The sequence below is a fragment of the Bactrocera latifrons genome, unplaced genomic scaffold (genome assembly GCF_001853355.1).
Source record: "Bactrocera latifrons isolate USDA-ARS-PBARC rearing strain unplaced genomic scaffold, ASM185335v1 scaffold_766, whole genome shotgun sequence".
Taxonomy (NCBI): Eukaryota; Metazoa; Arthropoda; class Insecta; order Diptera; family Tephritidae; genus Bactrocera; species Bactrocera latifrons.
Genome location: NW_017537452.1, coordinates 6,114 through 29,283, shown reverse-complemented (window position 1 = coordinate 29,283; position 23,170 = coordinate 6,114). Strand labels below are relative to the sequence as shown.

Here is a 23,170-nt window from a genome sequence, read left to right as displayed (position 1 = left end):
CAGGATAACTCTTGCCAACAAGTGCTACTTCGGACTGAGTAGGCAATTGAGAAGCAAAGTCGTCTCTCGACAAACTAAAACCAAAGTATAAGTCACTCATAATTCCCGTCCTGCTTGGACGATGTCAACAACTGATGAGTCGACGCTTCGAGTTTTCGAGAGAAAAGTTCTGCGAAATATTTATGGTCCCTTGCGCGTTGCCCACTTCGAATATCGCATTCGATGGAACGATGAGCTGTATGAGATATATGACGACATTGACATAGTTCAGCGAATTAAAAGACAGCGGCTACGCTGGCTAGGTCATGTTGTCCGTATGGACGAAAACACTCCAGCTCTGAAAGTATTCCACGCAGTATCCGCCGGGGAAAGCAGAGGAAGAGGAAAAACTCCATTCCGTTGGAAGGACCAGGTGGAGAAGGACATGGCTACGCTTGGAATATCCAATTGGCGCCACGTAGCGAAAAGAAGGAACGACTGACGTGCTTTTGCTAACTAGGTTATAATCAGGTGTCTACGCCAATTAAGAAGAAGAAGTTATAAAATACTTTGCTTTATCGGGGTTTGATAGAATTGAAGGTATATTTTTGAGTTCAGCCTTTTAAAGTCTTTAACTTGTGAGTATTACCGTCTTGTTGTTTCGCAAACAAAGTTCTAACTTTTTTTATTTTCGAGGTCCGAAACACTCATTGGATAAGGATATATTCTGGGGTATACCCCTTCTTCAACTTCTATTCAAATAGTGGTAACAATGGTTGTATTATAAGATAGTTTCCTGAACTTGTTTGGGAACTTCTATGTTTTCGACCTCTGTAAAATTGACGACAGCATTTTTTAGAAATTGAATTCTCTATTGACCGGATGCAGTTTGTTATGTTTTATTTTTGAAATCCAATATTTATCCTACTTAATTAAGCAAGTTAGTCCTATTATTGTATCAAATGTTGACATATTTGGAAGTATTAAAAAAGGTAGTGTTGAAAAGATTCATAAGACATTTATGTTGAAAAGAGTTAAAACCATGAAGAGACTTCGCCAAGAAAAATCCTTTACTGCAGTCATTGTGTCAATAAGTATCTTTATGGCTCGTTTACTATTGTTCGTTTTGCAAACAGCAGCAGGGAGCTATTCCTAAAAATTCACTTCATCATGTTGAAAAGTTTATCTTTAATGTCATCAGCTTCTGATGGACCCTAGTTTGATATTCTTATTCCTCTTGAAAATAAGGACATTTATTCTATAATTATTTATATAATTTTGTTGCTTTGGTCTCGTGTGCAGTGCCACTATTTGGCGTTTTGATGATCTGATTCGAAAGTGGTACATAAGGGGAGAAACTTCTGATTCTTCGTGTGATAGGCTATCTGAATCGGTTTAAACTCTTAATTTCCATTAGTGGAGGTGGCTCCTGTTCTCTCTTCTGCTTATTAAAAAATAGAAGGTTGTTCAATCCGAAAAGCTCTTTCTTCCGAGCTTTTAGCAAAATTATTTGCGAATTGAAAGCGTTCACGATTAGACTAAACTTCTTGAGGTAAAGCTAACACGTATTGCAAGTAATTTGGACGTGCGGCAAAAATAATGTCAATGGGTTTTTGTTCCTAAAATCAGCATCTTTCTTACGCAGGACGAAGAAGGAACCTGCGCTGACAGAAAGCTCCGGACAGAGACGCCGTCAAGAACGAAACCGCAAAATAACGAGTTAAAAAGCTGACGGAAGATTTTTTTACGAAATTCGAAAGCTGCATAATGGATGACTAGACCTACGTTTTAGCCGACTTTTCTCAGTTACCTGAAGAGGAATTTTATACAGCCGATTTCGAGGAAAAATTCAAAACCCAAAAAGTTGACTAAATTTCCAAAGAAATTTCTTATGTGGCAAGCAAATTGCAGTTGTGSCAAAAGAAGCAGCTCAATCGTTACATCGGGTACAATCAACACCGATATGTATTTGAGTTTCCTTGCGCCAGGAGACGTATGTTTCGTGTTTACTTTCAAAGTCAGGTACTAACAAATCATATCTAAATAATTCTACCTCGGCTATCGTTACTAAATCAATTAAATTTTTGTTCAAAACTTTAAATATGGTTCGTGAGTGCAGTGTTAACTGCAAACTCGATAATTGATTTCTGATTCTCTGAACCACATTTTATTTGTTAGGCTTTAATCGGGCCTCCGATTTTCGTAATCACCTGGCTTTAAGCTATTATTTTGACTTGGTCAATACGACTTGAATTAATTTTTACACATTAAGTTAAAATCCTTTTTTTTTTACTTTGTTTTATAATTTTTGCCATTGGGCGCCAATTTATTATTATTTTCCTTATTTGCTTTATTTATTAAGAGTGTGCGTTCACTGCACTTGTTGAGTTCCTTTACAGAACTGCCAAGTTAAATTTAAATAATTACGCGTGGTCTTTAATGCATCTCTATAACATTTACAATTCTTTCTAGTCCATTTTATTATTTCTACGTTCGCAATAAACTTGTTTTGTTATTGTGTAAATTAGTCAAGTTTTATAATTTTTTAATTATGATTTAAAACTATTTGTGCACTATTTTAGATTTAGGAAATGTATAAAACTAATTGGCGAAGTGTTATATAATCCATATAATGTTGGATAATTTTACAGACTCTAAATTTAAATAATAATTTTCTCTTGTACAGTTGACCATTACTTTTTTTTGCGATTTTCTTTCTTAAGTATGGATTGAGTTTTATTCGGGCCTTTTATACATTATTGAGCATACTTTTGACAATATAGGGAAATTTTTTCGTCATTTTGTTAGTTTACAAATTTTAGACACGTTTTTCTCAAAACTACTATTTCAAATGCCGTGTTTACTGTAATTTCAAAACTGCTTGACCGATCCATGTCAAACTTTGTACACATTTTTGGCATATAAAATATGTACCCCATCATTAAGTATTTTTGTTTTTGTTTTTTTTTTCACTCACAAAATGGCGGAATTTTTTGAGTGGAAAATATTAGTTTTCACTTTAAATGGCCGCTATGCAGAAATAAATTCGCAAAAGACGTATTTTTTCTACCTAAAAACCTTACCCACGCCGTCATTCACATTCAAACCTATGTTTTTAAGAAGTATTATGGGTTTTGAAATTAACCAATGGGTTAGTCTCTATTCCCCTTCATCATTAAAAATCCCTCTCGGACAGAAAATACACGCTTGGAGCTTGCCACAAAATTTTTGAGGCGGCTAATATCTATTTCTCTGTGGATTGGTTTCATGAAAAATGAGCGCCTAGGAGAAATCTTGCCATCGTTCAGAACAGATCAAGCCTTTTGAAGCTAGAGTGAGTGAGCGCCTATTACAAATAAATAGATTCTGGCTACAAATAAAATCTAAAAGTGACTCAGCTGTAGCATTTATACTCGAGCTTGCGACCGATCCAATGACTACGTTGGCTTTCCTTTACCTGCCTCTTGCCAAAGCTCTCCTTAACAACTGTGGATGTGATTTCATCTTGTCCTTGTAAGTCGTGATTAGGTAGAAACGGATTGCAGTATGGCTTCCAACTTCCTTACCATCCCTTTCATCTAACCTTACCACCTAGTTTCTCATCAGTCCTCTTGTGATAGCTGTAGTTTCCATGCTATAAGGATACCCACCCACTCATAGCCGCTATGCACCCCCCGGAAAGGTGGTCGAATGTTCTGTATCGATTAAAACAGGTTTCGAACTGATAGTTTTCTTTTTACTTCGGGGTGATATTGTTTAGTAAGGGAATTATTAAAAATCCTAATAAGATTCGTTGTTTTTTGTTTCGATTATTTCTTACAGTAGCGACTCTTGTATATAAAAAATTTAATTCGTGGTATGTTTAAAGAAAAATTACATTAAAATTTGAATGGTAATACTTCAAAATACAGGCTATCGGAGAAAGGTGCTACCCATCGAAATGCCAGGGTAGTAGGAACTGTATGAACAGTTGGAACCAACAAGGTAGAATTACTATACGATTCGACGCTCCTAAAAAAACCCACACCCAGATGTAGTGCTTGAGATGCCCAGATAAACAAGACGGACCCTTGCGTAACTTCGTATTCGATATTGTAGCAGGTTCAATTCCTAATTATCTAATATGCAAGAAAATTTCTATTAAGCGGAAGCTCTCTTAAGCGGACATTAAGATTTAGCTAAAATTTTCTTATAGTTTTCATAACAGAACGCTTTTTTGTGCAGACGCGGACACGAAAATTAAGTTTTTTAAGCAAGTTCTTTTAACCGGACAGCCAAAATTTTAACGGACAGTTTTATGTTTTTCTAGTATAAATATACATGCATATCAATAAAATTTACATACACCCAGTTCTCGAAAACTCGATGACAGGAAATATTTCGTCTTGCCCTCGTTCACTGCCAGACCAATTTGCTTTGCTTCCTTTTTCAGTCTGTCATGCTGAATATCTGGTAGGTTGTTGATTAGCCAGATCTAAAGCCACACCGATAAGGTCCAATCAGTTTGTTAACGGTGGGCTTTAATCTTTCACACAATACGCTCGATAGAACCTTATGCGCGATGTTAAGGAGGCTTATCCCACGGTAGTTGGTGCAGATTGAAGGGTCACCCTTAAATTCCAATCGTTGGACATGATTTCGTCCGACCATATTTTACAAAAAAGCTGATGCACGCTCCTTATCAGTTTTTCGCCACCTTGTTTAGAGTATCTCGGCCGGCATTCCTTCGACCCCAGCCGTTTTGTAGTTCTTCAGGTGGGTAATCGCTATTCGAACTTCTTCATGGTCGGGCAATGGAACGTCTGCTTCATCGTCATCAATTGGGGAATCGGGTTCCCCTTCTCCTATAGTTATGCTTTCCCTGGAGACTTACTGGAGAAGTGTTCTCTCCATAATTTAAGTATGCTCTGGGCATCGGTGACTAGATCACCTTTGGGGGTTCTACAAGAGTATGCTCCGGTCTTGATACCTTCTATAAGCCGCCGTATTTTTTCGTAGAATTTTTGAGCATTATCCCTGTCGGCTAGCGTATCAAGCTCTTCGTACTCACGCATTTCGGCCTCTTTCTTTTTCTGTCTGCAAATGAGTCTCGCTTCCCTCTTCAACTCTCGGTATCTATCCCATCCCGCACGTKTTGTGGTCGATCGTAACGTCCTCGTCGTACCTCCTGTTCTTGTGCACTTTCCGAAAACTAATGGTTTCGGTTGCAGCTGTACGTAAGGAGTTTGAAATGCTGTCCCACAGTTTCCTTATACCTAGTTGTTGACTAGTGTTCTCAGAGAGCAGGAGTGCAAGCCGAGTAGAAAAGTTCGACGTCGAACCTTCCTTGTATTTTTTGGCGTGCATTTTTTGCTGCAATGACGTGGGTGCGAATCTTGTTTTTTTTTGATCCGGATAGTACTACAAAAAACCATATTTCAGGCCCCGGCGAGGTCAATCAGTCTCGATCCATTTGGCTGTTTCGTCGTGGAGGCTGAATTTACCGACCGTGGCAGGGGCAGCTTTCATAGGTGCGCTCCAAGCGCTCATAGAAGGCATCTTTGGTCATATCGTCCTTCTCATCCGTCGTGGCGTGTGCGCAAATCAGCGATATCTTGAAGAACTTCGCTTTGATTCGGATTGTGGCTAGACGTTCATCCCCCGGCGTGAATGACAGTACTCGGCGATAAAGTCTCTCTCTCACCACGAATCCCACATTAAATTTACGCTCCTTTTTATGGCCACTACAGTAAATGCCACAAGGACCCACTCGCCTCAGTCCATGTCCCGTGCATCGCATTTCTTGGACGGCGGTGATGTCAGCATTCACTCTAACGATGACATCAACCAACTGGGCAGCGGCATCTTCCCAATTAATGGACCGGACATTCCAAGTGCATGCCCTCAAATGGTAGTCCTTATTTCGTTTGCCATGGTAGTGTTTTTTCCGTGACGGGTTGTAAATCCAGCGCACAATCCTGTGTGGATGGTATATTTCGCCTTCAAACGGATGTTCTTAGGCTACCCACACGTCACAGAGATGTCCAACTTATGAGAACGACGTAAGAGAGACTTATTTGGGTCTTCCTCAATTGACGCGCCAGCGGTAGCAATATTCTTGACACTATACGCACTTCGTTTGTCTCACTGGCACGGGAACATTTCGTACTGTGCCTGTGGATTCAAATTTTTCCACTAATTATTGATCTGACAGGACGATTATGGACCATTAATTGCACTGGAGCTCTTGGAGTTGACGCCACTAACTCCGTGAGTAAATTGTAATAATTTCGAATTTTTGGATCGTAGAAATGTCATAAGATCGGGAATTTTTTTGTTTCATCGCAGGAATGGCCTAAATCATTAGCTAATGGGTTTGGGTGATCTCGAAGTTTTGATATATATTTCATTCTGCTGTCCTCTACTTTTTTTTACCAAAGGAATACCACGATCTCTATCGCTATTTTCATTACCCATGTACCAAAGCAAGGACATGATTGTTCTAAGCATTTTCTATATTAACGTTTGTATTGTATTGTATGCCATACATCCAAATCGAGTTTATGATCGCATTATACATATAAAAACACTTTGTTGTCTAGTCTAAGTTTGGAGTATTTATTTAAAACCCAATTTAAATTTGCCGCTTTTATCTTCATGCAAGTAATTTTACTAGACATACGTTTTATCCACTTGAGCCTTCTATCTAGGCGAATACCAATATAACGTACTTCATTTGCTTGGGATACTAAAATATTGTTCATTTTTAATGCCGGGCACATTTTTGGTCTTACCGAAAATGTGACATGCTTCATTCATATTTATACGATAGTGACCTACCATTCTTCGGCAGAACTTAAGCACTTCGCTAGTATTCTTGATGCTAAAATGTGTAAAAAGGCTTTGCCATCCTCAAAAGTTGATGAAGAAGTACATTATTCGCTGTTGGAAGATCTACTGTGTATATTATGTTTAGTCTTGAACCTACAACTTTGCCCTGTGGTACACTAGCCCTTATCCGTCGTTCATCAGATATAAAATCTCCCGCTTAAACCATAAATTGTTTATTTTTTAAATAAGACTCCAATATTTTATTCAATTGTTAAGGTAGAAAGTTTTTAATCATATATAAAAGGCCTTCATGCCTCACCTTAGAAATAGAAATATATAGCTGAACAGTACTCTCTGTGATCATATGCTTTCTTATTTTCTAATTATTACTAATTCCATTTACTTGCTCTACTGTGCTATGTTTATTACGAAACCCGAATTGGAATTTTATTTTTTTTCGGAAAGGAGACATCTTTGATAGGAACACTTTCAAATATTTTATATATACAGGAAAGAAGACTGATTGGTCTGTATGAAGATGCCTATGTTAACTCTTTTCTAGCCACTATTACTACGTTTTGTATTTAAATTCTTTTTTAAGAATACATTTTGTTGTAAGATGTAAATCACCACACTCCACGCAATCACTACTTAGGTTGCAAAATGCTTTCGTGTGTCCATATTCTTGGCAGTATATGCCTTGTACTGAATCGTTTCTTTTGTATGGTTCCTCAAGAGAAATTCTGCGATGGAGCATATATTTTAGATTGTTAATCGGATATGTTTAACTTTTGTTAAGTTGGTTAGAATTTGGCAGCAATCCTATTTTGAACATTTGTTGTGGGACTTTGTTCCTGTTAAAAATATGTATTACTGATTTAATACTAAAACCACATTCTTCCAGTGCTATTTAACATCGTTAGAGTATACCGAAAATTCTATACCTTTTCTGACAGCAGGCCTTTTGAGCTCTTCAGTTGGTAAGAGTAGTAATTCTTGTTATTATTTGGCAAGTATTTAACAAAATTCAAAAAACTTTTAATTTTTGTTTCACCATTGTTACCATTTTTCAAAGGAACTATGTGAAAATTGTTGCAAACCGCTGATTTAATAGGACTAGATATCCTTTTTGCGTTTATGCAGCGATTAATGTTAGTCTGAAAAGATGGCCGTAATTCTTAAATTCTGCAGAAGTCACTTTAATACACCAGAGTTTTAATTTTTCAACTATTTGGCCTTTATACTTAGTCCTGCTTTAAGTTCAATTACAGTTCAAATTTGAATGTCCGTGTTCTCCAATTCTGACCACAAACTGTATTCCAATGGATTCAAATCTGAACTTCCAGACGGTCAGTCACCTGCAGCTATAAAACCAGAAATATTACTTTTTAGCCATTGCTTTGTGCTTTTTGACTCGTTGGAAGCTTTAATGCTCCCTAGCGAAGAAAGTTTTATTTAAATGCTTTACGACTCCTTTTAAAATATCCTGTATGTGCCCTATTTATATAGTTATGCACGCTATATGTAAGTGTTAAGATTGCCGAGACGAGTTGAAGAGGTAATAATTTACGATAATTCCCGAGCGTTGTACTAACGTGAACGTGCCTTACAGAAATCTTACGGAACATATTAAAACATGACCCCCATGAGCTGTCAAAATCAAGTCATCCCTATTTGTAGACGCTATATTTTGCAACCAACTAAAGCTACATATATTGACCACACATGCAGAAGGCCAGTTTTTCAATCACATTGTGAAAATGTGTGATATCGAGTTTTAACTACGTCCACTTTCCATAAAGGGACTGTGCTAAAAACTACTAACTCTTTAATACAACTTTTTAAGCATTTAGCATTAGGGTACATAAGACTCAGTGTACTGCCAACTTTTAGATAAAATCACAAATTTGGTGCATAACATTATCCCAGCATTCCCATGTTATAATAAGAAACTAGACTAAATTTGATCACAATCGCGCCTGTATCACAATTTTAAATCAACCCCAGTCGATCTGATTTTGTACAAATATTTCCAGAATAATTAAATTAAAAAGGTAATTATTAAATATCTCGAACCACGGGTGCGGTTTACGCGGAATTTGAACGAAAATTTACATGTAATCCTCATTTGTTCGATGTAAAGTCTGAAATTATATTCCTGGAACGACTTGTGTTTGTTTTAATTATATTATTTAATTGCTGTAATGTTACTTTTTAGGGGAAAAAAACGTCAAACAAAAGATATATTCATCTAATTCCAATGGTTGTTGAGCAAACGGGTAGAGGCGAGCGGGCTTACGATATTTTCTCACGGTTATTAAAGGAACGTATAGTATGTGTAATGGGTCCGATACATGATGACCTAAGCTCTTTAGTTGTGGCCCAACTGTTATTTCTACAATCTGAAAATTTTAACAAGCCAATTCACATGTACATTAATTCTCCTGGCGGAGTTGTAACTGCAGGACTGGCAATTTATGATACAATGCAGTATGTAAAACCCCCAATTTCAACATGGTGTGTTGGTCAAGCATGTTCTATGGGTTCCTTACTGTTAACTGCAGGCACTACAGGGATGAGATATTCGCTTCCTAATGCGCGCATTATGATACATCAGCCTTCTGGAGGAGTTCAGGTATGTTTGCTAATATAATTTTTATAATCTTACAACATTTTGCTACATAGTAGTTTTTTTCACCTAACAGTTTCTGTATCACATAAAGCTAATCAAGATAGATGTGGAGTTACATATACTAGGGTGGGCCAAAAGAAAGAGAATGTACTCTAAAAAATTGGTTGAGAGAGACCTTCAAGTATAATCGCTTAGTTGTAACGGGAAGGTCATGTTCCTAACGGTTTTCTAATTGCTCTTAAGAAAGTTTCATAACGAATTTTTTTGTAAACCAAACCTTACCATAAAAAAGATATTAATGTTATTATTTTAAAGAAATGGTGGAATCGAGCTATTATAACCACCCATATAGCACAATTTTAAATACCCTCAGTTTACACAATATGACACTCCAAAATACCTGAGAAATAATGTTGTTTTTCTTGTAGGTCTTGTCGAATAGAACGAGAATTAAATTTTGGAACATCCAAACACAAACTCGAATTAAATTTAAAAATAACGCAATTTTCTAAATTATAAGCGAACAATATAGCTGTGTTGAGAAACGTGCGAAGAGTTTTGTAGTGCTTTGTGATAATTTCCTTGCGAATAACAGAAGAGACGACTATATCACGGTTGTACACGAATTCTTAAGAAATGACAAAACAAATATACAAGAAAATAGTGGTCGATTTTAGGACTGTACTCACGTTAAAGATGCTTGTCATCCATCTATCACAACATCATCTGATTTGATTTCAAAGTTTTCGATCCGGGTGCAGCCATGTAGCTTTATGAAATAATTTGGCTCAGCCCATTTTTTCAACTGTTGTACCATATGGCTTTTTTGCCCTCTTTGGAGTTAAAATCGCCAAGAACAATCTTTACATTGTGGCTGGGCTGTTGTTAGAAGCGAACTTCATCACCTCAGGAAAGGCATATTTGAACAAATCGTTTTTCACTTCCGTCAGGCGTGAGCGTAAATCAGTGTTATGTTGAAAAAATTTGGTCCAACGCGAATTGTGGCTAGACGCTCCTCCATCGGAGTGAATGCTAGGGCTCGACCACTGACTCTTTCTCCCACCACGAATCCCACACTGAATTGCTTACCTTTAAATGGCCGCTGTAGTAAATGTAACTCCGTCCTTGTCCTGACTATTGAGATGTTTATAGAAATAGATATTTGTAAATACATATCTACGTTTCAGACTATATCAGTATGTGCTGGCGATAGTGAATAAACATAAATATTTGTAACATCATATATGTTTCTGTACAGATTTACAAAATATCTTATTTAAATTGTAGCCGTTAATTACAGTGAGCAAGTATTACAATATAAAAAGGAATTCCCTGAGTTGCCAAAATATATCTTTTTGAAGCAAAAACTTGGCTTAATAACGTGTTTCCGAACGTTATCTCAGAAAAATCTCAGAGAAGTCAAAAATCGGGGAGCATTGGACACCCAAAAGATGTTGTCGCCGGCGAAGAACGAAATCGCCGAGAAACGGCCTGCATTTGAAGAAATAAAATGCTGTTTCAGCAAGACAATGCACAGTGTCACAAGTCAGTGGAAGCGATGACAAAAATTAATTTGTCCGTTCCCACGACAGTCGGGTCTACTTAACCGGAACAGATCCGGATTTTTATCCGGCCAAGTATTGTCAGCTCGGCAGAATTCTGCCGCTACAACAACAACAACATTAATTACTTTTTCAAAATGAATATAAAAATGTGAAGCGTTAGTAGATGCCGGCAATTTATCGTTGATTCTGTTTTGTTAGTGACACATTAGTGCCACACTGTTCTCATCATAAGTCGGATCATTTGAGATGTTTGCAATACCAAATGTTACAAGCAATGTACAATGCTAAACAAGCGTTTACAGCGGATTGYGGCTTGAAAAGACAGCCTGACCAACCAGCCACAGTAACGGCTACACCTGATACCAAATTTGTGGGACCAGATGCAGTGAAATCATTAATGGGAACCGCTAACGACAACAACTCATGAAATTGGAGCAAATGGTTGCTGAAAAACCACAAGAACTCGGGGCTTAACACGTGGAAATTTTATCTGGAAAACAGGGGCTTAGAACAACACAACAGAACAGGGTATAAAAATTTGTGTTGGGAAAATATTATAGGCAGAAGTTGCATCTGAAAAATGTATATTCCAATATATTTCAGACTGATACATGGAACAGACCATTTGAGGGGCCAGAAATTGAATAAATTTGAGTTAAACTCCGAACCTCTATCAGTTATAACTCGGCTTGGATTTCCAAACACTGCTGCTCGCTTCTTCAAGCACTTTACGACTGCTTCTGCTCCAGTATTCTTAATTCGATATAGTCAGACGAATTTGGAAAGAGCATCCACGGTCAAGCAAATATAATTTAGGGATTTTTTCGGACTTGGTCGAGACATAGTGTCTCTAAAGACTTATCCCCTTTGTTGAAGATGAAGAATTCTTTCCGTCCAATCTTCGCTCTCTTCGTATTCAAATTTGATATCTAAAATAATATTGATATATTCTGCTTCCAAAACTACCAGTAGTTCTCTGGTTCGATCTTTATATCCGTGTCCTTGTCCACAGTCTCTTAGACCGACTTCGTACTCGCTTCCAACATCCTGCACTCTCTCTCGGCTCCCTGGCCACAATAGTGAACTCGCTGTCATTATGTGCTACTTCACAAGTCCTTCTTGAACGGATTGAATGGCGGTATCTCCTAGCAGCTTCCTCACGCTGATCTTCATCCTTCTGCACCACTGTACTAACATTGGGTTTGACGACTAATCCCTCAGGTTCTGCTGACCTTGGCCGTAGGAGGATCTCTGATGAAGGCCGTGCTGAGAGAACTGCGACTTTGACAAACACAAACAATGTGACTCGTGTGCGCAAATTTTGAACTCAGACCGTCGACTAAGTATTCGTTAAATTGCCCAGATCTAAAATTTATCAAAATCTGTGGTGTGCGCGACAATGGTCCCAAAATTGCTCACTGACAACCAGAAATTGCTTCGAGTGGAAGTGTGCTGAGAACGTTTCAACATGTGTTAGATTGATCCTCACTTTTCGAATAACTTAATCACAAGTGACAGATTGACTTTTTTTGTTTTCTTGCCTGAAAATCTTAACAACTTTTATATTAATCAAATTGCATCATACTAGCCGCTTAAATATTTACACAAAAACTTTCCAACAATCTTAACAATTTTTTTTTATACTATCCAAATTGCATAATATTATATTAGCCGCTTAAATATTTACACAATATATTTCGAAAAACCTTAAAAATCATTATTAAAAAATTAAATTTAACTCTTATCTGGTTTTTCCTTCCCTTCGTTCAACTCTGCTATCACGCCTCCTCCTTGGCTGTACTGTTCTTCTAACGTCCCGCTACTGCTGCTGCGTACTGGCGCCGTTACTCCGTATATCCCGTAATTGCTCCAATTATACCACTTCCGCTCCACCAATTTCGGTATAATATTTATTTATTGGTTATGACAGCATACTCTTGTGCCAGGAATTGATAAAATCGACACAAAGTGCTCCCCTCGTATACATATATAATATAAATATCTTCGAACTTTCGGTTGACTTTATACCGAATTTATTGGCCAATATGTAAAGATCGGTTTGTAATATCAGTGTATCCTTAAAATAGATAAAATTAGGGACCATCAAAGACATCGTCCACCATGAATTTGTTCCTCCTGGACATACCGACAACGCCAAATTTTACGTAGAAGTCCTCAAAAAAAGGGTCAATCGGGTCCGACAACACAATCGCAACTGATTGAAAGTTGCACCACGACAACGCTTCGGCTCACACCACCTTTCTAGTGAACATCCATCTTAGCAATCATTGTGGAACTTGGATCCTCTAAACAATGAACCATTTCAGCTCTTAACTTTTCCAGATTCTCTAGGCTGTTTAAAATAAGATCCTATAACTCCGTATCATTATTCGGTTTCTAAGAGATTTTCACTTATTCCGTCATTTAATTATTATTAGGTTGTCGACATATAAATATTAAGGGAGTTGACTTTCGAATTCAATAGTTTTTGAATGAATGAAAATATTATTTATTTTATAGTATGTACAGCTGATGGATGATCGTAAATTTAAAATATTTGATGCTACTATTTCCATGCCAACCTTTAATGTGGTTAATATGCACTTAAATGGACCCTTTTTAACCTTTTCTATTACTATAATTATAATTTGTAGTAGGTTAGGTAGCAACCAAGGAAAATATCTTCTTTTTTTTTAAGCACCACAATTTTGAAGCCTGCCGACCTGTGAACTGTAAGCAAAGTGTATAGTGGTCCGAATGGTTCCCACAAATGACCAGTTTATTGGGGAGAAAAGGACATGCAAAATTTAATAACGAAAGCTCACAAAATGTGGACTAGTTCGCGTAAATATAGAAAGACGGACATAGGAAAGTCAGCTCCTTTTGCTGGTCATTTACCCGCTGTTCCAAGTCTTTTTTTCAATAGCCTTTTTTTGACAGATGATGCATAAGTCATGTGAAGCTGTCATGTCATTTTTGTTCAGTAATGTTTCGCATTTCATCATGGAAAGACTTCCGCTTAAACAACGTTTAAAATCGTTCAACTTTATTATAAAAATTCGACTTAATACCACAAGCCGTGGACCACACTTTCGGTTGACCGTTACGTCCACCCCAACAACACGGTACTGAATTGGAGCCGTGCGAAGTTTCCACTAAAAACATGGATGACCACGTTGGGCGAATACCTAGCTATAATAAAACAATTTGTTCTGACCACAATGCAATTGCCAACCACGCCGAAATTATACACAAAAATGCGCCCAAAAACACCCACGGTAGCTTACCCGAGCAACAACACTACTAGAGTGTGCACTCGCCATTTGCACAAACAAGCATACTATCGGTACGCACACGCGCCAGGCAATAACAGTGCCAGCTCGACTGTGTAAACAAATAACCGCAAAAAGAGAATACCACAAAATCACCGAAAAAGTCACTATAAAAATTTCAGCGACGCTGGCTAAATAGAAGTATGACCAGCACTTGAGTTGGGCAAAAGGTTGCTAAGAAGCGTAGGTGATGGAAAAATTAAGGAGTTAAACGAGCAACAATCTTCGGTGAAGCGGAAGAGTACTCAAGATGAAAAATCCTCTATCGGCAAGACACCACGGTTTTTTCTTTTTCAAACATCATCCGCCGATCTCCTGCTTAATCTAGGACGAATCTAGGACCCTGTCCTTATTCAAGAATCATGACATCTTTGGATTAAGGAAAGAGCTGCATGCTTCTGACGGTAAGTTATACAGATAGAGCAGCTGTAGCTGATAACTTAAAATGAAAAAACGACCTGAAGAGAAGCAAGAGCTGCCAAGACCCACACGTATTATTTTATTGAGAAAACATTTCGGTGAGCAGATAATTTAACGTTTTGGGTCAGTCGATTGCGCACCAAAATAACACCGTTATACTTTTTTTGTGGGGATATGTAAAGTCTAGAGTATATGCGGAACATTCCACTTCGATTCAGGTCTTGAAGCAAAACATCACGCGTGCCATTGGCCAGTTACACGTCGAAACGTTCGAACGAGTCATCGAAAATTGGATAGAATGGATAGACCAGCTAAGACATTGCCGTGACTAACATTTGAAAGAGAAAACCTTCAAAAATTTAATATCAAAAAAGGTTCTTTCGAATGATACGAGTAATAAACATTTCACATTAAATTTAAAGTTTCTGTGTTTTTTCTTTATAAAAGTAGTGAACCTCGAAATGGATCACCCTTTATATATGTATATGTTCTTTCGTTCTCTTTTACATTTTATAAACTTTGTGGCACCCTGTTAATGATATAAAGAAGAACCTCTCATTCTTCGAATATCTTATTCGTTCTTTTCTAACTTTAAATCACGCTTTTAAAAGTGAAATGTAAATTTTTGCGGATACYTTGATTGATGTTGAAAAGACAATTCCCTATATGTACTCAAAAGATATTTCTTTAACTTTTTAACTTTGCACACCAAATTTGAATTGGATGTTTTTTTTTTTTTAATTTTAAGTACTCAGTTATTTCTGTTCTTCTACAGCAGACCTTACCTGAATCTCTTAAATACGTAAACGTCAGGTTTTTATTCTGAAACACAGTACTATATTTCATGAATATAAAAACAACTTATCTTGATAACTTGACTTTTCATGTGTTTTATTAAAAAAACATCTCGAAACCGGTTGAAAGTAAATTTTTGTTAAATTTTTTTACATATTGCTACAATCTATTAATTCCCTCCTTATAAATGGCATTCATTAAAAATCATATGTTGCTTTGATGTATGTGTGTATATATATTATAAAAATTCGAATAAAATTTAAATATCAATAAAGACTATAAAAGCTTCGGTTTCAGAATAGAGGATTCACTATTCTGTGACTAATTCAACTTATTGCTAGAGAAAATAATATGCGCTGCAAAACGAAATAGAGAAAGTGCCTTTAGCTCTGCTTTTTTTAAACGGGATAAGAAAGTGAAGCGTATGGGTCTGATTATCAAGACGAAATATCTCCTGTCATCCGGAAAACATTTATGACATTCGCGAGTTTTTGTATTATAAATGTGAAGTGGTAGATTATTTCGTCTATCTTGGAACCAGCATCAACACCAGCAACAATATCAGCTATGAAACCCAACGCAGAATCCCTCTTACTGAGTAGGCAATCGAAAAGTAAAGTCCTCTCTCGATTGTCTACCAATCTCTCATAATTCTTGTCCTTTTTTTAATCTAGCGCCCCCTGGTTGTACTATCTATATGTCGACTGGTGCGTTAGAATCTGCTATCTTTATCGATGAACCAGTGATAATTTCATGACATTTCATAGATTATTGCGTTTTAAGTGTCAGTATGTTTGTGTTATCGGTGCGAAAATGAGCTTCGAACAAAAAACCAACATTAAGTTTTGTTTTGAAATTGGTAAAACTTTTACCGAAACATTTCAATTGATGAAACAAGTCTATGACGATGATTCTCTATCTCTTAACAGAGGGCACGAATGGTTTCAACGTTTTCGAAATGGTCGTGAGGACATAAATGACGATCAACATGTGGGCCAATCAAAATCCGTGATCACCGGAATATCATCGAAACTGTGTCTGAATTCCTCAAAAATCAGCCGAAATCATCATTGAAATTCATGGAAATGGAATTGAACATCTCCAAAACATTGATTTATCGGATTTTGACCGAACATGTGGGCTTACAGAAGATGTGTGCACGGTTTGTTCCGCACAAATTGACTGGTGACCAAGAATTGCTCAGAATCCAGCATTCGAGGGACGATTGCTTGAACAAAAATCACATTTTCACCATTAACCACTCCTCGTATTCACCTGATATGGCACCGTGCGACTTCTGCCTTTTCAGAAAAATGCATTTGCCCAGGAAAGGAAAGCGTTATGCAGACCTAGTGGTCATTCAAAAAGCTTCCATCAGCATACTGGCGGCCATACCGGCCAACGAGCTAAAACACTCGGTCGACATGCTTTTGAAAGGTGTAAAAATCTGTAATAAAGCAAAAGGAGACTATTTTGAATAAAATAAATTGATTTTGCCGGAAAAATCTTTTGTTCTGTTTACTTTGGAACGCATCTTGTAAATAGAAGGTAATGCCCCATACACTTCGATATGTCTAAATAATCTGATATAATTCTCTCATCTATTCTTCTTCTTAATTGGCGTAGACACCACTTACGCGATTATAGCCGAGTTAACAACAGCGCGCCAGTCGTTTCTTCTTTTCGCTACGTGACGCCAATTGGATATTCCAACCATATCCAGGTGGTCCTTCTATCGGAGTGCAGGTCTTCCTGTTCCTCTGCTTCCCCCGGCGGGTACACTGTCGATTACTTTCAGAGCTGGAGTGTTTTCGTCCATTCGGACAAATTGACCTAGCCTGCGTAGCTGCTGTCTTTTAATTCGCTGAACTATGTCAATGTCGTCATATATCTCATACAGCATATTCGCCGTGGCCAACGCACAAAGGACCATAAACCAGTTGTTGACATCGTCCAAGCCTCTGCACCATATGGCAGGACGGGAATTATGAGTGACTTATAGAGTTTGGTTTTTGTTTGTCAAGAGAGGACTTTGCTTCTTAATTGCCTATTCAGTCCGAAGTAGCACCTGTTGGCAAGAGTTATCCTGCGTTGAATTTCCAGGCTGACATTGTTGTTGGTGTTTACGCTGGTTCCAAGATAGACGAAATTATCTACGACTTCAAAGTTATTCAGTGACGGAGTTGCGTATGAACAGCCGAAGTGAACGGTCGTGTGCGCGAAGAAACGCGAGTTAGCAAGCAAAAATAGTGGCGATATTAACAATCGATACAGTGACGATAATTTGTGACAGTGACAGAAGATTGTGGTGTGTTTGACCACACAAATAATAGTGACAAAACAATAAATTGTGTATAACAATAGTAACAAAAGTGTAGTGACCTTGGTAATAGTGTGTGTGTGTGTGCTGCACTAAGCGCAGTGACAGTGCGAAAAGTGTGTGTGCTACCTAGCCCAGGTAGAATAGTGTGTGTGTGTGCTACACAAAGCACTAAGCACAGTGGCAGTGCTGAAAGTGTGTGTGTGCTACCTAACGCAGGTGAGAGGACACAAAAAAATTCTAGTGCGCAAAAACCCCGCGGAGCTTTGGGATTTCCCTAAAATAATCCAGCTTGGGTTTTTCTAAAGAAAGAAAAACAGTGACACTTAGTGCTTTCACATTCGGGGAAATTTTGAGAGGCTGAAATGCCTCCAACAAAGAGGAAGGGATGCAAATCCGGAGACGAGAAGGAGTACGTCACGACAGTGGAAGTACTCGGACTCCGATGGAGTGCCTCTGAAGCTGCCGCCGCCCGTAAAGGGTCATCAACAAAGGTGGAGGAGAAAAAGAGCAATTCCAGCTCCTCAGGCAGGGGCAGCAGTGTAGCAAGCACTGCCAAGAACGTCGGCGCGACGAAGAGCAGCAGCGGAGAGAAACGCCCAGCGATTGGAGGAGTCAAGCAGAAGGCGGAAGCAGCGGCCACAGTAAGTCGTAAAAATAATATTGAGGGTAGGGATGCGCACGCCCACCTAGCAGCTTTAAAAGCTGTCTCCGTGGRCGTCAGCGATGTAGTTTTCGGGTTGGGCTTGGATGCTCCAACAATGAAAAAATTGTTGGATTTTTCGTCACGGTATGAGGAGACTATGCCCATCTCCGTGGGCAAGTTGACGTTCTAAAAGGGGGTTGTGGGCCATCCCACATGCATACGTGTGCATCCGCGGCATCGCCTTCGGTGAAATCCCCTCCGGCACCCGTGCTGGAGGCAATAGGGCCAAAGATGCCAAGACCAACGGAGACCTGGTCTGTACTTGTGAGCAGGAAGGCTCCTGCTACCTCATCCAAAGAGGTGGGCAAGAAGGTAGAGAAGGAAGTGGGACCTTCTCTCGGCGTGCGTGTGCACGCACTAAAGCCGCTAAAAGGTGGTCGGGTTGTCCTCCGATCCCCCTCCATCACGGAGAGGGAGAAGTTGGTGAACAACAAAAAGTTTGAGGAGGTCGGTCTAAGTGTGACCGCAAATAAAGAGATGGGACAGAGGGTCGTTGTGTAGGGTGTGCACACCAAAATTAAGCTTTAAGAGTTCATGGAGAAAATCTTCGAGCACAACATCAAGGAGCGTTGTTCTGGGGCCAAAAAAGCCCTAGGAGGCCAAGGGTGAGGGTAGGACGAACGTCGTCCTAGAAGGAGAAGACAAAATAATGTCTACTCTTTTGGAGGCAGGAAGGGTCTACGTGAAGTGGTTCTCCTTCCGTGTGCATGCAGGTAGCCCAGTTGCCGGTTGTTTCCGGTGCATGGGCTTCGACCACCGGGCTTAGGAATGTCGGGACAAGTCCGATGTCTGCCGGAGGTGTGTCCAAGAGGGTCACAAAGCTGCCGCTCTGCCCCTGTCTCATGATGTCCGATTTCTGCCAGTATATTGCAGCATGGTTGAGTGCGCACTCTCTAGGCATTAATGGGCGCGCTGTTTCAGCTCAATTGCCAGATGTCTTATGCCGTTATGTGTGAATTGGGGGGGCTAACACCGCAATAGTTCTGAACAATCCGAACTACGATTGCGTAGTTTTGGACTCTTCACAGCTGGGAGTTTGCGTCTCTATAGAAAGGGAGTTCGGTAAACTAGTTGTCGCGAGTTTGTACTGCAAATTCAGCGAAGCCCTAGAGCCTTATCTGAGGTACATGGATAGGCTATTACTACTTGCGAGTAGTAGTCCAATTATCCTTGGACTAGACGCAAATGCCTCGTCTTCGATGTGGCTTAGTAAGGTATCCCGGCATTCGGCCGGATACCAAAGCCACAGTCGAGACAAAGCACTCAGCGAGAGGGTGATGGCTAATAACCTCCACATAGTAAATGAGCCCAGTGAATTCTATACATTCGATGGGAAAGGAGGTGTTAGCAATATTAATGTTACTCTCATCAATCAGGCAGCTAGCGGAGCGTTTCACGTTCGGTGGGAGGTAAAAGGAGGGTAGAGTCTTAGTGATCATTGATTCGAATTAGGGTTACTCCCAGATCTCCTCCCTCTGAGTATGTAAGTCCATTGCCGCGATGGCGTACCTCTGGTATCGACTGGAGCCGATATGGACTCTCTGTTAGGGAAGCGGTTTTAGAAATTCCGCTCGGAAAGTTTAAGGAATTAGGGGTCGATGATCAAATCGCTCAGCTCAATGCCTTAGTTTGGGGTGTGAACGATAGAACGGAAAAGCGAAAGCTACCGCAGCAAGAAACTCAAATGGTGGACGCACGAGCTAACCCTGAAGAGGAGGTCTGTCAGGCGTTTGAGACGGAAGTCTTAACGTGCTAGACGGTCCAATTCTGACAGGTTGGCCCAGATTCGGCATGATCTCAGTACTGAGACAAGAGAGTACAAAGACATGCTACTAAGAATCAAAGAGAAAGACTGGAGAAGCTTTGTGGGACAAAACAAAGACGACCCTTGGGGGCAGATCCATGAGATCTGCAGGGGTCGTAAAAATAGTGATATAACCTCTCTTCGCGATGGTGACACTTTGTTATCAACATGGAATGAGTATGCAGAGATTCTTCTGGGTGCGTTCTTTCCCAGGTCGGAAGCACAGGCACCTCAAGCACAAGAGGTACCCGTCCCTCCATTAGATGATGGGAAGTTTAGGTACGCTTTTGGCCTGGTTAGCAATCCTCGCTCCTATCGGGGCATCAGTCTCCTTCCAGTTCTTGGAAAAGTGCTGAAAAGAGTAATAGTGGAACGGCTTCAGGAGCATACGAGCAGTATTTAGTCAGATAGACAATAAGGTTTCAGAACAGGACGCAGCGTAGAGGACGCCTGGATGTATGTCCAGAATTTGTATATTTGTTGACTTCAAAGGAGCATTCGACTATCTGATCTGGGATCGGGTAATTCAACAATTAGAGGAGCTGAACGGTCCAGAAATTACTCTTTGGGGGAGTTATTTTTCGGTCAGAAAGGCCTCTATCGTTGGAATGAATGAGAGCGTTGAGACCAGTGTGACTCCTGGCTGTCTGTGGTCCATATATATGGAACCTCATGATGGACTCCCTGCTGGCACAGCTGGAGCCACTCTGTGAATGTTCTGCRTACGCGGATGACCTTCTTATTTTAGTAGGAGGTCGTTCACGTAGCGAAATAGAACGGGCGGGTAGTCAATTTCTCGAAATTGTCCACAATTGGGGCGTTGGTGTGGGGGTAGACATTTCGATGGATAACACCGTGACAATGCTGCTAAAAGGGAAATTGTCGCCGGTACGTCCACCAATCGTCCGGGTAAATGGGGTCAGCATCAGGTACGTGACGCAGGTCAAATACTTGGGGCTGACTATGAGTGAGAGAATGAGTTTCATTCCCCATTTAGCAATTGCGAAGGAGCGCTTACAGGCAACCGTAGGCAAAATACGACGCATTTTGAGGAGTGATTGGGGTCGCGGACGTTGTGCTGTTTGCACCACATATCGTGGTTTGTTTGTGGCCTGTGCCACTTGGCACCGCTGTATTGTGGGAAACAGCCACGACAGTCTTGGGGTGTCAAAAGCTCCTCTCAATACAGCGTTTTATAATGCTTGGTTGCTTACCCGTATGTCGCACCGTCTCAACGGAAGCAATGCAGGTGCTTTAGGAGCTCTCCCGCTTGATCTGATTGTCGTACAGAGAGCTGTTGCATTCAGATTAAGGAGGGGTTTGAGTGTGTCATTGTTCCAGAATGATAATGATGCACAGAGGGAGGGATATCTAGGAAGCAAGAGGCTCCTAGATGAAATAGTTAGGAATTAGTGGCAAAACCGTTGGAACAATAGCAGAAACGGTCGAGTGACTTACCAATACATCCAGGATGTCAGGCTTGTGGAAGGAAACCACGACTTCAGATTCTGTCTGAGCTCGGGCTTCCTACTCACGGGACATGGGCCCCTGAATGCATTCTTGCACAGGAGGAAACTATCAGAAATACCCGAATGTGCGTGTGGAGCACTAAATGAGGATTGGGTACATGTCATCGCAGAATGCGCAATGTACATCAGAAGCTTTAGGAGAATGGGGATTAGTTATTTAAATGGACAGCTAGATGTGAGCGGTGTGATCTCCACTAGCTGGAATTCCGAACAATTAGGGACGTTGGATAGGTTTGCGCGTGAGATATTTAGGCGGCGGAGACAATTGACTGAAACGTTAGGTTAGGTTAAGTTAGGTTAGGTAAGGGGGATTATGGGTGTAGGGGATGGGAGTATGGGGTCTAACCCCTGGCCACCAGTCCAGAGCAGTATGGAAGCTCAACTAGTAGTAGTTCCGGCTACGAAGTCTGACCGGGGACTTAATTCTGGTACCACGGGGAGCAGGAGCCCTTGGAGTTCGCTCCAACCTGCTCATGCGGTAGGCCCCTTGGGGAGTATCGTGGTGGTTGTGGTTTATGCCCAAATGCGGGAAGAGTGCTTTGATCACTCAATGCGGAGTTGCATTGCAACCGGGTGCCGGACCCAAAGTACGGCAGAGGTTTTAGATGGGCCTCGAACCCTTCCAAGATGGTTAGTGTGTCCATTCCGCACTGCCAATTGGTACTGAAAAAACTTAGTATTTTAGTATACTAAAGTATTTTGCAGGGCGCTGATCAACGCATTAAATTGATCCATTGTACTTTTGAGCACCGTGGGGTAAGGCTGTCGTCTGCAGGTACCTACGTTAAACACACCGGACGTTGTCAACAGTGACGCGAGTGCGACGACTGTTTGTTTGATGACAGGAGATATTTCGTTTTGGCTTCGTTCCCTGCCAGACTCATTTGTGTTGCTTCCTTGTCCAGTCTGGAGAAAGCAGAACTAACGGCGCGGGTGTTGAGACCGATGCTCGATTAAGTTCTGCATCTCGAACTACTTTCTTCAGAAGCAGGTTGAAGAAGTCGCACGATAAGGAGTCGCCTTGTCGTTTGGTATCGACCTGCTCGGAGAGGTCTTTCCCGATTCTGACGGAGCTTGAGGAGCTTTTCGTACTGTCGAAAGCAGCTTTGAAATCGAAGAGGAGGTGGTGTGTGTTGATTCTCCTTTCACGGGTCTTTTCCAAGGTTTGGCGCATGGTGAATATCTGGTCGGTTGTTGATTTGCCAAGTTTAAAGCCACACTGATAAGGTCCAATCAATTTGTTGACGGTGGGCTTTAATCTTTCACACAATACGCTCT

General features: G+C 40.1%; 1 protein-coding gene across 1 annotated transcript in view; it reads left to right on the top strand.

The window, feature by feature from the left end:
- The window catches only part of LOC108976449 (ATP-dependent Clp protease proteolytic subunit), a 53,715-nt gene that overhangs the window by 27,716 nt on the left and 2,829 nt on the right, over positions 1-23,170 (top strand). The window contains exon 2 of the mRNA XM_018945563.1: positions 9,008-9,424. Within this exon, the coding sequence (XP_018801108.1) occupies positions 9,008-9,424 (417 nt within the window). The remainder of the gene's footprint in view (positions 1-9,007; positions 9,425-23,170) is intronic.